This window comes from Candida orthopsilosis (assembly GCF_000315875.1).
Source record: "Candida orthopsilosis Co 90-125, chromosome 6 draft sequence".
Lineage (NCBI taxonomy): Eukaryota > Fungi > Ascomycota > Pichiomycetes > Serinales > Debaryomycetaceae > Lodderomyces > Lodderomyces orthopsilosis.
In genome coordinates this window covers 807,392-820,708 of record NC_018300.1, presented here as the reverse complement: position 1 = coordinate 820,708, position 13,317 = coordinate 807,392, and the positions used below count along the sequence as shown (strand labels likewise).

The 13,317-nt window shown below is 35.8% G+C and overlaps 10 protein-coding genes across 10 annotated transcripts; 6 read left to right on the top strand and 4 right to left on the bottom strand. All coding sequences in view use genetic code 12, as the record gives it.

Annotated features, from left to right (window-relative positions):
- Positions 1-69: 69 nt before the first annotated feature.
- Positions 70-594, top strand: CORT_0F03850 (hypothetical protein; the record flags this gene model as incomplete). Its single annotated transcript, XM_003870688.1, has 2 exons — positions 70-72; positions 127-594. 2 exons carry the CDS (start codon positions 70-72, stop codon positions 592-594), a joined length of 471 nt encoding a protein of 156 aa, XP_003870737.1.
- A 173-nt stretch (positions 595-767) lies between these two features.
- Positions 768-2,504, bottom strand: CORT_0F03840 (Cdc14 protein; the record flags this gene model as incomplete). Its single annotated transcript, XM_003870687.1, has 2 exons — positions 768-2,398; positions 2,459-2,504. 2 exons carry the CDS (start codon positions 2,502-2,504, stop codon positions 768-770), a joined length of 1,677 nt encoding a protein of 558 aa, XP_003870736.1.
- Positions 2,505-2,797: 293 nt separating this feature from the next.
- CORT_0F03830 (Aim7 protein) lies at positions 2,798-3,398 on the top strand (the record flags this gene model as incomplete). The annotated part of the gene is made up of 4 exons (XM_003870686.1): positions 2,798-2,800; positions 2,860-2,956; positions 3,015-3,273; positions 3,335-3,398. 4 exons carry the CDS (start codon positions 2,798-2,800, stop codon positions 3,396-3,398), a joined length of 423 nt encoding a protein of 140 aa, XP_003870735.1.
- Positions 3,399-3,598: 200 nt separating this feature from the next.
- Positions 3,599-4,506, top strand: CORT_0F03820 (Rps13 ribosomal protein of the small subunit; the record flags this gene model as incomplete). Its single annotated transcript, XM_003870685.1, has 2 exons — positions 3,599-3,619; positions 4,072-4,506. 2 exons carry the CDS (start codon positions 3,599-3,601, stop codon positions 4,504-4,506), a joined length of 456 nt encoding a protein of 151 aa, XP_003870734.1.
- A 130-nt stretch (positions 4,507-4,636) lies between these two features.
- On the top strand, positions 4,637-5,863 carry CORT_0F03810 (TFIIH complex subunit; the record flags this gene model as incomplete). Its single annotated transcript, XM_003870684.1, has 1 exon — positions 4,637-5,863. The coding sequence occupies one exon, from the start codon at positions 4,637-4,639 to the stop codon at positions 5,861-5,863; it is 1,227 nt and encodes a 408-aa protein (XP_003870733.1).
- A 3-nt stretch (positions 5,864-5,866) lies between these two features.
- On the bottom strand, positions 5,867-6,286 carry CORT_0F03805 (hypothetical protein; the record flags this gene model as incomplete). Its single annotated transcript, XM_003870683.1, has 1 exon — positions 5,867-6,286. The coding sequence occupies one exon, from the start codon at positions 6,284-6,286 to the stop codon at positions 5,867-5,869; it is 420 nt and encodes a 139-aa protein (XP_003870732.1).
- A 195-nt stretch (positions 6,287-6,481) lies between these two features.
- On the bottom strand, positions 6,482-6,937 carry CORT_0F03800 (Fca1 cytosine deaminase; the record flags this gene model as incomplete). Its single annotated transcript, XM_003870682.1, has 1 exon — positions 6,482-6,937. The coding sequence occupies one exon, from the start codon at positions 6,935-6,937 to the stop codon at positions 6,482-6,484; it is 456 nt and encodes a 151-aa protein (XP_003870731.1).
- Positions 6,938-7,856: 919 nt separating this feature from the next.
- Positions 7,857-11,945, bottom strand: CORT_0F03790 (hypothetical protein; the record flags this gene model as incomplete). Its single annotated transcript, XM_003870681.1, has 1 exon — positions 7,857-11,945. One exon carries the CDS (start codon positions 11,943-11,945, stop codon positions 7,857-7,859), a length of 4,089 nt encoding a protein of 1,362 aa, XP_003870730.1.
- Positions 11,946-12,108: 163 nt separating this feature from the next.
- CORT_0F03780 (hypothetical protein) lies at positions 12,109-12,777 on the top strand (the record flags this gene model as incomplete). Its single annotated transcript, XM_003870680.1, has 1 exon — positions 12,109-12,777. The coding sequence occupies one exon, from the start codon at positions 12,109-12,111 to the stop codon at positions 12,775-12,777; it is 669 nt and encodes a 222-aa protein (XP_003870729.1).
- Positions 12,778-12,915: 138 nt separating this feature from the next.
- CORT_0F03770 (hypothetical protein) lies at positions 12,916-13,302 on the top strand (the record flags this gene model as incomplete). The annotated part of the gene is made up of 1 exon (XM_003870679.1): positions 12,916-13,302. The coding sequence occupies one exon, from the start codon at positions 12,916-12,918 to the stop codon at positions 13,300-13,302; it is 387 nt and encodes a 128-aa protein (XP_003870728.1).
- Positions 13,303-13,317: the final 15 nt, after the last annotated feature.

Sequence of the window (13,317 nt, the reverse complement as noted above, 5' to 3'; positions counted from 1 at the left end):
ACTAATGTACACCGCGAAACTTCAACGCGATCACTTCCAGCTTCCCCATAGATCAAGAGTAATTTAGCAATGGTACGTTCATCGCTCCAACATTCAGCATATCCCATACTAACCGCTCCAATCTAGCCACCAAAGAAGTCAAAACAAACAACCATAACTATCCTCAAGCTCAAAACAAGCAAACTTACATACTTGCTCCCTCTCGCCACAATAACATTAGACAATATACGCATTGACCTAGCCACAGCCATAAATAATTCAGGCGGAATACCTAGCCAAGATGAGACTGACGAAATCAAACGAGAAAATGAAGAAGAAGATTTGATGGATGAAGACAGTATACCAGTACCGAAATCTGAATTTGAAGTAGTTGAACAAGATGTGAGTGGTAATGGGAGCGATGTACAGCATGTTGATCCAGAAGAATTAAGAGTCGCTATTCCTAGAAATAGGTCTTCGCCTTATGATAATGAATGGATCGAGTTGACGGAAGATAATATAAATGAGGTTGAGTTTAAAGATTACGATATTTTAGCATTTACTACTAGTTCTGATGACAAGTTTGCCATTGTGGAAGCAGCATACAACGAGTAAGGTTCAACCGTAAAGAAACCGATCCAGAGCTATGCTTGTATTAATTGCACGGTTGGGTTAGTTTCACTAAGCAGACTTTGGGTATCTTTAGGGTATCACGTTTATATAAGTTTACAATATACAAAATTCAAGAAATGAAATTACATGCCAAAAGGGAGGAAACAAATCATTCGCTAAATCTTCTTCCCACTAGTTTTTCTTACCCCACCTGAATGCACTCTTGTTGCTTGATTGGACATGCCACCACCCAGGCTGACTCTTGGTCTCGATGATCTAGATTTAGTCATTTTCAAGCTACCATAATTATTAGTCGGTGATGCACCAGGAGATGATGATGACAATGTAGTACTTACAGTTCTTGTTGTAGTTGTAGTTGTTGTCTTGGTCAACAGCACAGGCTGTTGATGAGCTGAATTTGCCGATATTGAACGCAATACTCTCCATTCGGAATTCTTATTTTGTGGGGTAACTGTTTGTGTTGGTGAACTTTTGATTATATCTTGCATTCCATTTTCATCGTCTGAATTGTTTATCATTTCAATACTTGGATTTTCTTGATCTTCTTCTTCTTCATCTGGTTCTTCAATGTATTTTCTTGGTTGTCCTGGAGCATCAGCTGGCACTGCTGTTTGTATCTTAGAGGCTAATGCGCCACTAATCTTACGTCTTCTAATTGGTGTTGCCGAAAAGGATGAATCAGCAACAAACGATGAGTTAATTTGTAATTGATTGGATTGTTCCATTTGAGATTTCTTTTTAGCCTCCTTCATACGTCTCTTGAAATCATCATATGAACACAATGGGAACAAGTTTCCAATAAACTCGTCGGACCTATTGTCCAAAATCATTGTATGTCTCCAATCTCTGAAATAGTTTTGATTAAGATATAACCAGTGCTGTTGTGGTCCTACAACCATTCCTGGTCTTATCATCCTCATGTATGCTATGCATTCATTAGCAGTAAACCCATGGGTATAAATTAAATGAGCCCCAATCAAACACCCGGTACGTCCCAAACCAGCTTTACAATGCACGGCAATTTTACCTCCTCTATTTATGATACATTCTGCAGCCCCAATGAACTTCTGTACATATTCTAGCGTGGGACAAGTTCCATCATCGAAAATCATATCAATGTGCTGTATGTTTCTCTTTGTAAACTCCTTTGCATCATATAGATGTGAGTTTAATCGAACAACTAGTTGAACATTGTTTTTGACAAAATAATCCAACACTTTTTTAAAAGGTTCATTAAGTGGTGCGTGTTTCTTTAGCTGTGGTGAAGCAAATGCTATAAAGTCCTTAGAAATGACATTAAAATCTCCTTGGTCAACCCTCTCGTACTGTTCATATTCTTCAAGATTGAATGAAGTCAAATCAATCATTCCTCTTTCTTTAGCTCTCCACATTCCATAAACAACATCCTGAATAGTTATTTCAAAATCAGCATTTGAATATCCAGCATCTCTAAAACTGGCGAATGGAACATCGAATTGTGCAATTGGTTGTAATACTTGATGAGGGGCCCAGGACTGGACAAGGACCATGTAGCAACACAACAAACAAGCAGCATTCGCTCTTTGTTTGGGACACGTTGAACTATAGAAAACCACTGCTTTACCTTGATTTTCATCGTCGTTTAAAATATTATGCAAAACGACAGCAAATCGATAAAGATTGCTGATATTTAATGGACCAAAATCCAAATGGAATGCGTTATAGGGTAATGCATCTTCAACTGTGAAATATACTAGGTCCTTGGTGTCTGATGGGGTGTAGTCATACGCTCCAAGATAGATTCGATCTATAAAAGTTAGTTATCTAGTCAGTGCATAGTGTCTCTCTGTAGTTAAAAAAAACATACTCTTCAAGAACTCAATGAGCGGTACTGATATTTTATTTCTCCCCATTGAATATAAAGTGATCTTCTTAGTAACGAATGGTAAAGAATAGTAAGAAATCTGATGATACTTTATTGTTTTTGATTCAAGTGATTTTGAGGTTGTTTTTTTGATTTCTGTATTTTGTTTATTATTGTTTACATTTATTCCCAATTGGGCAATTTTCCACCACATTCACACGACCTTCTTTTTTTTTCCTCTTCTACTACTTTGTCGCATTTGTTATAGATTGCGAATTTGGACAATCAGCAACAAATAGAAGTAGATTTGGGTGCAAACAGCCTTTCCTAAATTGCTCCACAATGGTATGTCTGCTAATCGATAACAGAGATTGTTGAAATTTACAATATACTAACGATACCAGTCATCAAATTTGTATTCATTTTCATCAACGACATTATCTGAATTAAAGAAATTTAGATTCGAAAGCGCCAGGGTGAATAAACCACAGGCATTGATCTGTAAGTGACGATCATTATCATCAAAAAGACCATTGTGTATAATACTAACTCATTTCAGATGCTATAGATAAAGATTCCAATGAGATTAAACAACAAGAAGTTGACGACCCAATAGATTCAATAGAGGGATTGGTTGAAGAATTACCCGATAATAATCCACGATATATATTATTGTCCTATCCAACCAAGACCAAAGATGGTAGAATACAGTCACCGTTGGTTATGTTATATTGGATCCCACCAACGTCTAACCAAGCTAATAGAATGTTATATGCTGGAGCAGTTGAACAATTTAGAGATAAAGCTGGAGTATCAAAGTATGTGTCTAAGAAAAATGAAAACTGTTGGCCTTATTATACTAACTACCCTTCATTCTAGGTTGATTAAAGTTGAAGATGAAGATGATTTTGAAGATATCGAAGAGCAGATTGTCGGTAGTTAAAGATTGTTATATCCGGGTAAATTTTTTGTTTAGTGAATTAATCATAATAATAAGGTAGTGTACTTTTGAACAAAGAAAAAAATTTTCAATTCTGTGCGTCCTCTTCAAAGTGAAAAATTTTTCTTCACCAATACAACTTATTCTTGGTTCTTCTTCTTCTTAACATTCACCAAGTCTACAACAAATAAAAGTCATTCATCATGGGTCGTATGCATTCATCTGTATGTGAAATTTAATCAATATCCTACACGATATATAGGAACAACTTCAAAATTACAGTACTGGATGTGTCAACGACTGAAAGGGATGAAACGAACAATGGTTACACAGGAGTCTTACCCAAAGTAAACGGTTCGCCTACGGTAGACATGTTACATACCTAGAATCGTTACTATATACGCTTTGAGTATTTGATAACCTGGACATTGATTCGTTTGGCTCAGAGAGTGAAGAAAGAGGGAAGAGAGAAGAGATGCTCTCGTATAAGTCTTTCACGGCTTGTGCACTTTCTCCATTTGTCTTCTAACGAGGTTTGACGGGTGTTCATCTGTCCACTTTGAACAAACACGTGCCCTTCGGGAGCCCCCTAACGTTGGAGTGAAGCAGTTACTGGTTTTTTTTACTTGTGATACCTCTATGGAACACCATTACTAACAAATATATCTCTTTTTAGGGTAAAGGTATTTCCTCATCTGCTATTCCATACTCAAGAAACGCTCCATCTTGGTTCAAATTATCAAGTGACGATGTTGTGGAACAAGTCATCAAGTATGCAAGAAAAGGTTTGACTCCATCATCAATTGGTGTTGTCTTGAGAGATGCTCACGGTGTTTCTCAAACCAAAGTTGTCACCGGTAACAAAATTTTAAGAATTTTGAAATCAAACGGTTTGGCTCCAGAAATTCCAGAAGATTTGTACTTTTTGATTAAAAAAGCTGTTTCAGTTAGAAAACATTTGGAAAGAAACAGAAAAGATAAGGATTCTAAATTCAGATTGATTTTGATTGAATCAAGAATCCACAGATTGGCTAGATACTACAGAACTGTTGCTGTTTTGCCACCAAACTGGAAATACGAATCCGCTACTGCTTCTGCTTTGGTTGCTTAAGGGAGTGACTTGTTTATCCTTTTTCACTTTTTTTTCAAATTATATATATATTAATACATGTATTTGGTATAATAAATTTCGTGTAAGGTAAAGCTTGATTAACTAAGGAAAACAGCTCTTATTTGTAAAGATGTTATTTAGTTGCGAAAACTCTTTAGAGGGTATTTGGTTAGCGTTAACTGATTGCGCAGATCTTTTGAAAAATCAAAAATCGAAAATCAAAAATCTAAATACCAAGAAGTATTCAGCTCTATTACGTTGTACAATGGATGCAATATCAGATAGAGTATTTACAGAAACTTCGCTTGAATCAACGACCAATGATGAGCCATCACTACTTACTATAATACTAGACATATCTCCACGAGGTTGGTATAGTATCAAAGATTCAACTTCATTACAAGATGTAGCTAAATCGTTACTTGTGTTTTTGAATGGACATTTATCAATCAACAATTCCAACCAAGTGTCATTTATTGTCAGTCTGCCTCAAACTTCCAAATTCCTATACCCTCATCCCAGCAATCAGAAAACTTCGACTACGGACTCTAAGATATCACCAGGGATGTATCGACAATTTAAAAATGTAAATGAAGTGGTATTAGAAGAATTGAACCGATTTATTAAGGAAACAAGTGAAATATCAGTTGTATCTACTGCTAGGCGAAATTCTAGTATTACTGGTGCTATAAGTATGGCACTAACCTATACTTATAGAATGTCAATATTAGATCAATCAATACAAACTACAACAGCGTCAGCAATAAATACATCATCTATAAATGCCAAGCAATCTGATGCATCTTCATCCTCCACTACAGCTGGAATAGTGCCTTCAACTTCAACATCTATAAAATCAAGGATTCTAATAGTCAGTGCAAATGATGGCGACGACAGTATTAACTATATCCCTTTAATGAATTGTATCTTTACGGCACAGAAGTTAAAAGTATCAATCGACGTAGCTAAATTGGGGTTTAAAAACTCATCCTATTTACAACAAGCTAGTGATGCAACAAATGGAGTATACTTACACATTGAAGATCCCCAGGGAATAATTCAAGTTTTGACAACTGCTTTTTTTATTGAACCCAATTTACGCCCCTATGTTATTTTACCAACAAATACTCAAGTCAATTATAAAGCTAGTTGTTTTATTACAAAGCGACCTGTAGACGTGGGATTTGTTTGTTCAGTTTGTTTATGTATAATGAGCAAGATACCTGAAGACGAGAAATGTCCTGCCTGTTCAAGTGAATTTGATAAACGAAGTATTTATGAATTGACTAAAGATCCACAAGTTGTGACTAGAAAGAAACGGAAGTTGGATGATAGTGCTAAAGCCAATGGGAGTTAATCGTCAAAAAGTTGTCAGTTGGGGAGATGAGATTCCTTGAGATGTGATATTAAAGGGATAAGTTTCTGGATAATTATGATGATTAATTAAATGATTAGTTCTCACATCCAATGAAGTAAATGCGATCGCACAATTCTCAGAAAGGCATCGTAGAATACTCTTACCCTCACCTCCCTCTCTCTCACCTTGTGTCTTTAAAATTGGATTATGATACTCATCAATATGTAAATCCAATATATATCGTGAAGGAAATATCTTGTCACAAGCTAAACATTGATATTCATGAAATGTAAGAAAATGAGTTTGGAATCCATTATAGCCATAAATCAAAGTAGAACAAAATGGACAGTGCGATGTTGCGGTATTATCTTGTGTATTAGGTTTGCTGTCGTCATCGGTTTCTTCTCGACTTCTTTTGCCCATAGGAATATTATTGCTATTGCTTTGAAGTATATTTCACGTTGTTCCCATCGAATAAGAAGTGTCTTATTTCTAATGTCGCATCTTCACTTACTAAAGTTTCGCGTCATGGGTTACCCAGAATGTCATACGACATTGAAGATGATGATATCTATGCCTTTTGATATGCCCACTATCTACAAACTACTACTTCTTTCTCTATACACCAATATCTTCATCCCAACACTGTGGTTTCTCTTCAATGAACTTTTGTAAAATTTCCTTACACCCCTCATCATTCAAATTAACAACTTCAACCCCATGTTGTTTCAATAATGATTCACCACCCATAAAAGTTTCATTCTCACCAACAACAACCCGTTTAATACCATATAATAATATGGCTCCAGTACACATTGAACACGGGGATAACGTAGTGTACATTGTGCAATCACGATATGTTGTAGCTGGTAATCTACCGGCGTTTTCCAAGACTGACATTTCTCCGTGCAAGATGGCCGACCCCTTTTGGACTCTCTGATTATGGCCCGAGGACAATAAAGTTCCATCCGATTGAATTAAGCAGCCACCTATGGGGATACCTCCCTCAGCAAAAGATTTTTTGGCTTGGTTAAGAGCAATCTGCATACCTTTTTTATCATCAAATAAAGACATCTTGTTGGGAGTAATGGGGTTGGGGAGATAACTTAGAAGTAGCCTTTTAATAAATTAAACCTTTGATTAAAAGGATTGGTTGTTTTGGTGGTTTATCTTTTACAAAGCCTTTTAAAAAGCCTTTTAAAAAGATGATATTTTTTGATATCTATGAAATTCAATAGAGAAAGGGAGATGAATAAAAAGCATTGGATTGGGTAGCACCAACTCTTTTACTCTCGGGTAAAATATTAGAGTGAGATCGTTACACAAATCAATGAACAATGGAAAGAATACTATATAATAGAACAATATATCCTAATTAGGAAATAGACAACGGAAATTACAATCATGTCGATTTACCGTCAATGCCAAAAAAGACTTTGGAAGTAGGACTATTTGGCTTCTTGCTCAACTCGACTGAAGTCATCAACTAAGTAGGAAGCGCTTTTATTCTTCACCATAAATTTTTATGAGCAAATTATTGGCTTGAAAACGAGCAGAAAATCAAATTCGAATTTTCCGAGAGTTTGTTATAAGTAGATAATAGTGAAACTGCTTCCTCCGATTCATCAAACCTGCTAATCCGATGACTTTATTGGAATTACTTCAGAAGATATTACGTACCCTGCTCTCTTCCTTGTTGAAGCCACTTTGTTTTATTTTTGTTAAAGCAAATTTTAATTCCATCGGGATGGTTGAACCCAGTATTGCACAAAAATAAGGGCCCCTTTGTTTATTATTATTATTGATCTTTCGCTTATCTTGGAGTACTGCATATAAAAATACTTTAACATATCATAACCAAAGTCCTACAATAACCAGGCAATCACGTTTACCTTACAGAAAGACCTTACCGAGATACTATAAATACAGCTGCTCAACCGTTAGCCGTTAACCTTTGACAATTTTTCTGGCAATAGACAACTTTGTACTTAGTTCACTTTTCCAAACTCAAATTCTCAATCATATCCTCAATTCTAGCTTGACTCAAATCACAATCAACATCAACCAATTTGCATTTATGAGCTTGTAGCTCTTCTTTACGAATTACTCCTTTGCATTCCAATGAAGGAATCTCAAACAACAACTCAAATTCCTCAACATTGGACTTGATGTAAATGTAAACTGAGCGATCTTTGAACACAAATGAATCAAATTTCTCTCTAACTGGATCAATATTAGATGAATTAATCACCTTTAACTCATCAATTTGTTCAATTACAAATTTCTTATTTCCATCGAAAGTTTCCATATGTACTTGCCATGTTTTCAAAAGCAACTTGAATCGTAAATCCCATAATGTAAGATACCCTCGTTGTGTACCTATCATAGCCCAACTATTCTTTTTCACTCCCGTGATATAACTAGTGATGATTCCGAAAGACAATGGATTTTGTAACACATATTGTTGTTTCATGGTAATCATATCAATTATACTTACCTTCAGTTGATAATCGATGGCGTAAATCACATTTTCCAAGGTTTCAACAAGTATCACAAATGAGTCCAATACCAATTTGCGTACAAGTATCGGTTTCATAAATTTAATAATTTTGCGATTCTTATTTCGAACTAACTCAATTCTCAAAATTCGTATTGCACCATCTCGAGTAGCAACAACAATACAGTTCCGCATATACAAAAATGCAATTGATGTAATTCGTGAATTTAGCTCAATTGATTGATCAGCAGTTTTAATTCGGTTTATGTTATCTAATTTTGAAATATCCCATATTTTTAAATACCCATCTTCAGATCCAGTAATGAAAAAATCACCTAGTGGAGATGTGGTCAAACATGTGTATGCATCAATATCTTCACTCGTTCGACGTATGTTTAAATTGAATAAATTGACACTCTTTAATTCATTCTGTGACTTTCTTTTTATAAGTTTGCCAAATTCAGTGAAATCATCAAGTGATGGAACAATTGTCAATGTGTGTAAATAATTCCATATATATGGATTGGCACCAGTATATGTATGTTTTATATGGCATGTGATGACACGACTTTCATCCACATGATAAGATTTATGAAACATAGTTGGATCATTCACCCAAGATGTCTTTGCCGAACTATCACGACTTGATTCCATTTCGCCAAATACATTGGCTTCAATAGTTTGAACTGATGCAATGGCTCTTTCCATATTAGGTAACACTAAAGTTTGATGCAGCAGTCTTGAATGGTCCAAGCTCCTCAAGGATACCGTATCTTTTGATTTAACAACAACTTTGTTATTTCTTAGTCCAGTGACTGATGTAACCGGTTCCGATTTGAATACAACATCAAGGAAAACATTCCTTGGTGTTAGAATAACTTGTTCAAATTGATGTTGCTGTGGCTTTGAAATCCGACTAATCCGATAAATATAACTCCTTAAGACGAGGATTTTCCATAGTGATTTGTCATCTAACCCAATTGATTTGAGTTTGAGTAACCATTGTTTATCCTCAGGACTCAAGGGAATGTTTTCCTTACTTCTACCACTATTATATGAAACAACAGCAGTACTCAATTTCGGCATATAGACCGATTTACCCATATTTTTCAGCAACGACACATAATTCTTATCGGACAAATTCTGACCATTTTGCACCAATGAAAAACTCTTTTCCTGCCAAAATAAAGATTTATTAGTAAATGTCAATGCCCAAGTAACCATTGCATCAAACACTTGTTTACTCAATGGGCGGGTGAGACTTGGGTACAACGAATCCCAATTAATTTCAAACACATCATACATCAAATACCCCTTTATCAAAGGATACAAGAAACAATATCGATCAGCATCACTCAAATTGTTACTTATTGATATGATCAAAGTAATTAATGATTGTCTAATCCATTCATTGGGGTGTAATAGTAGGTAAATTGAATTTGATAATAATTCAGTATAAACTTCCAATGTGTTAAACTCTAGTCTTGAATTGATCAATTTTTGCAGAACAAATTCATTGAAAATACGAAGCACCTTCAACACGACAAATTGTTCGCCTTCTCCAATGGATTGTAGGAGTAGAGGTAAGATATATTGCTCAAATGATAATGCACCAATATATGGACCCATCTGCAAGACTGCTGATAAAAAAGCTAATCGAAGGGTTGGATCTGGATCATTCAAATATGAAATCAAATGAGGAAGGATTATGTCATTAGTTTTATCCCTACCAAAAAATTGACACAAAGGAAGAATATTTTCAAGTAGACTTACCTTGACTGCTGATTGTGGATCTGTAAGTATACTCAATGTGATTTCTTTAAACTTTTGATCTAGTTGATCTTTTGATAAATGGATGGTGGTTACTGATTTCATGACACTTTCCGGAAGTAGATTAGTAATGTTTGCTACACTGTTATGACCACCTTGTTTAAATGCTTTTGACATTGACCAAAATTTCTTTGCAACGGTGGCAAGGTGCGGCAAACACAGAGCAACACAACTATTGATCAATCTTTGTGACTCAGCATCAATTTTCAACACCAACAAATTGTTAATTTTGGTCAATAGATACTCTGGAAAGAAAAGGACATTGATTGGGGTAATGTAGGAGCAAGATAATATTAAGCTGGTAATTGAATACAATGCTAAGCAAACAACTTTTGCTGACACGTGCTCATGTGAGTGGTATACAGAAGTTTCAGTATACTCATCCAATATAGAACACAAGTACGGTAGTGACCGATCCAATTTGGATTCGTCGTTAATCTGTTCAGATAACGCTAATATCAATAAGCAGCATTTTCTTTTTGATTCTGTTAACTTCACTGTTTTCAACAAGGAAGTGATTAAATTGATAATGATCAAAGAAGCTTCACTACCATCATCATCCATATATTTCTTGGGTTGTATTCGATAATTGTGGGGCATAGTGGGAAGATTAATCTTCATAGGAAGAGCCAGTGAAGAAGGGTCTTGTTTCTTATAAACAAAGCCCAAAGATTGACTAATCTTGGCAAAATTATTGTAGATATAGCTTATCTTCAAGTCACTAGGTGTCATATACTTGTCGTTCTTATTCTCAGGAGTAAAATTTTCTTGATTGTTGATACCCTCCATTAGGTCATACAAAAACGTGTAAAAGAATTCCGGGAAACAAACTTCTCTAAACTCCTCTAGCAATTCACGAGCACTAGCTCTTTCACTTGGATTAACCTTCAATAACTTGCGAATCAAGTTGACAATATGAGAGTTTTGTATATTTGAAAAATCAGGCTCATATTCATTCTTCATATACTTGAACAATTGAGATAATGTAAACACTGGCTCACCATCACACCACATCTCAGCAATAACACACCCCAAACTGAATAGATCCATTTCATCAGTGACATTATTCTTGAAATTAAACGATCCATCATCATTGAAATTCAGAATATTCCTAGAACTGTTCTGACTGTTGTAGAATCTTTCTGGAGCAATATAACAAACTCTTCTTCCTGAACTGTCAAAATAAAATGAGAACTGATTGGGATTATCATCTGGGATATATGTAGGTTTAGTCAAATTGGCAAAGTCAGTGACCAAAATCCAGTTCCATGAAGTTACAAGTATATTCTCCAATCGTAAATCACCATGATGCACGTTCAACGAATGTAGCTCACTAACGGTCTTCAATAACTGAAATGTGATAAATAACTTTTCCACTGGCTCAAGAAATGGACGTAATGATAGTCGATCATATAGATTTATTTTTGCCATTTCTCGAATCATATAACCAGCTCGATCAGTTTCAATTAACTTATGCCACGTCAATATGCTTTTGAAAGGGTATAGCATAGATGATTCTTTGACTAGGTATTCTAGTACATCTTGAAGTTGCAAAGTGTAAAATGGTGTTGATGGTTTGATCAAGAGTTTGATAATAACAAAGTTGCCTGTGGATTTATCTATAGCTTTAATGGTTTTGAGGAATCGCGAATTGTTGAGTAGCTCAACGTATTGGTAGTTTTCCAATGCATCAACATATGATGATATGGCAATTGTTGGAGCTGATGGAGCCAACAATGACAACTTTTGGCCCATATTTGGAGTTGGTGTTCGGTTACGGTGCTTGTGGAACTTTAAACGCGATAAGGTAAAAATGAAATTTCCTGTGCACAGAATATCCTACTCCACTTGACTACGAGACACATTTAAGAGACTGTGCCTGACGTCTTACAGAGCGCACTTGTCACAACCTACTCCAATGGAAAGTAGAGATAATGATGATGAATTGAGCTTTAGTCCGGCATTACCGATAGATGAGGCCAACGCAGACCAAGATGTGCTACGCTACTTACGAGGTGTACGCAATGAAGCCAGCACGATGAATCAAATACTATACTATGATAAAAGTCAGCAGGAAGACGAAGATTCTGTTGCTTTGTTCCAGCAAGTAGATGTTGTCGCCGACGTTGAGTTCGATGCATGGTCAACTCAATTGGTTAACAAATTCAAACTACTAAAAAAGAAACTACACACTCACGATGTTGACACTATACCCTACGACAACAAGTACTCCCTCAAATGGAAAACAGCATTTAAACATTCACCACCAGATATGAATTATTTCCTATATGCATTGGACAGGAAAATATGTTTTGATATTTTACTAGAATTGACTAAAAGACTCAGCATAACGATGAAGGATTCTTTTGGACAATGGATATGGAAAGTATTTTTGAAACTTGACAATATATTAGAAGCTAGTGAGTGTTCGATATTGAGAGAATTGGCCAAGACTGCGATAAAATTAAAGTCAAAGTTGGAAGAAAGTACCACTGTGGAAAATTCTGTAGCCGCTTTTACATTTGATATGATCATTGTCATCGTGGGGACATACTATGGACAATTTGACTTGTTGCAGGAGAGGTAGACGGCATATATAGAGTGATTCAGTCGTAGGTAAAAATATGTATGTGGAAGTATAGTGAATGTTTTATCACCAACAGAAAAATCAATTAATCAAATTTATTTCACTCCAATATTCACTAATTTCAACCTACATCAAACAATGGCACCAAAAGCAAGAGAAGACTTAGTTGTTCCATACAAACACGTACCTGCCAAATCCAGAAAAGATGCAGGTAACGTCCTTGCTCAATCATTACCGATGGCCGCCATGTTTATGAGAAACAAGATGTTATCATGGGCATCTGTATTCTTGGCAGTTCAATCCTACTTGAATGAACCAATCAATAGACCAGCTGAGGAAGATCAGGGTCAACAATCACCAGCATTGAGGGTGTTATTCGCAGTTATTTCTTTGATTACTTGTTATATGGATATAGTTTTCCCAGGCACTAACCCAGCTGTTAAACGGGCAGCTAGGGTTGTATCTGAAACGGCCACTGCTGCCACTGCTGCCACTGCTGCTGCTACCGCCACCGTAAAGGCTTAATCAAAAACGAAGGAG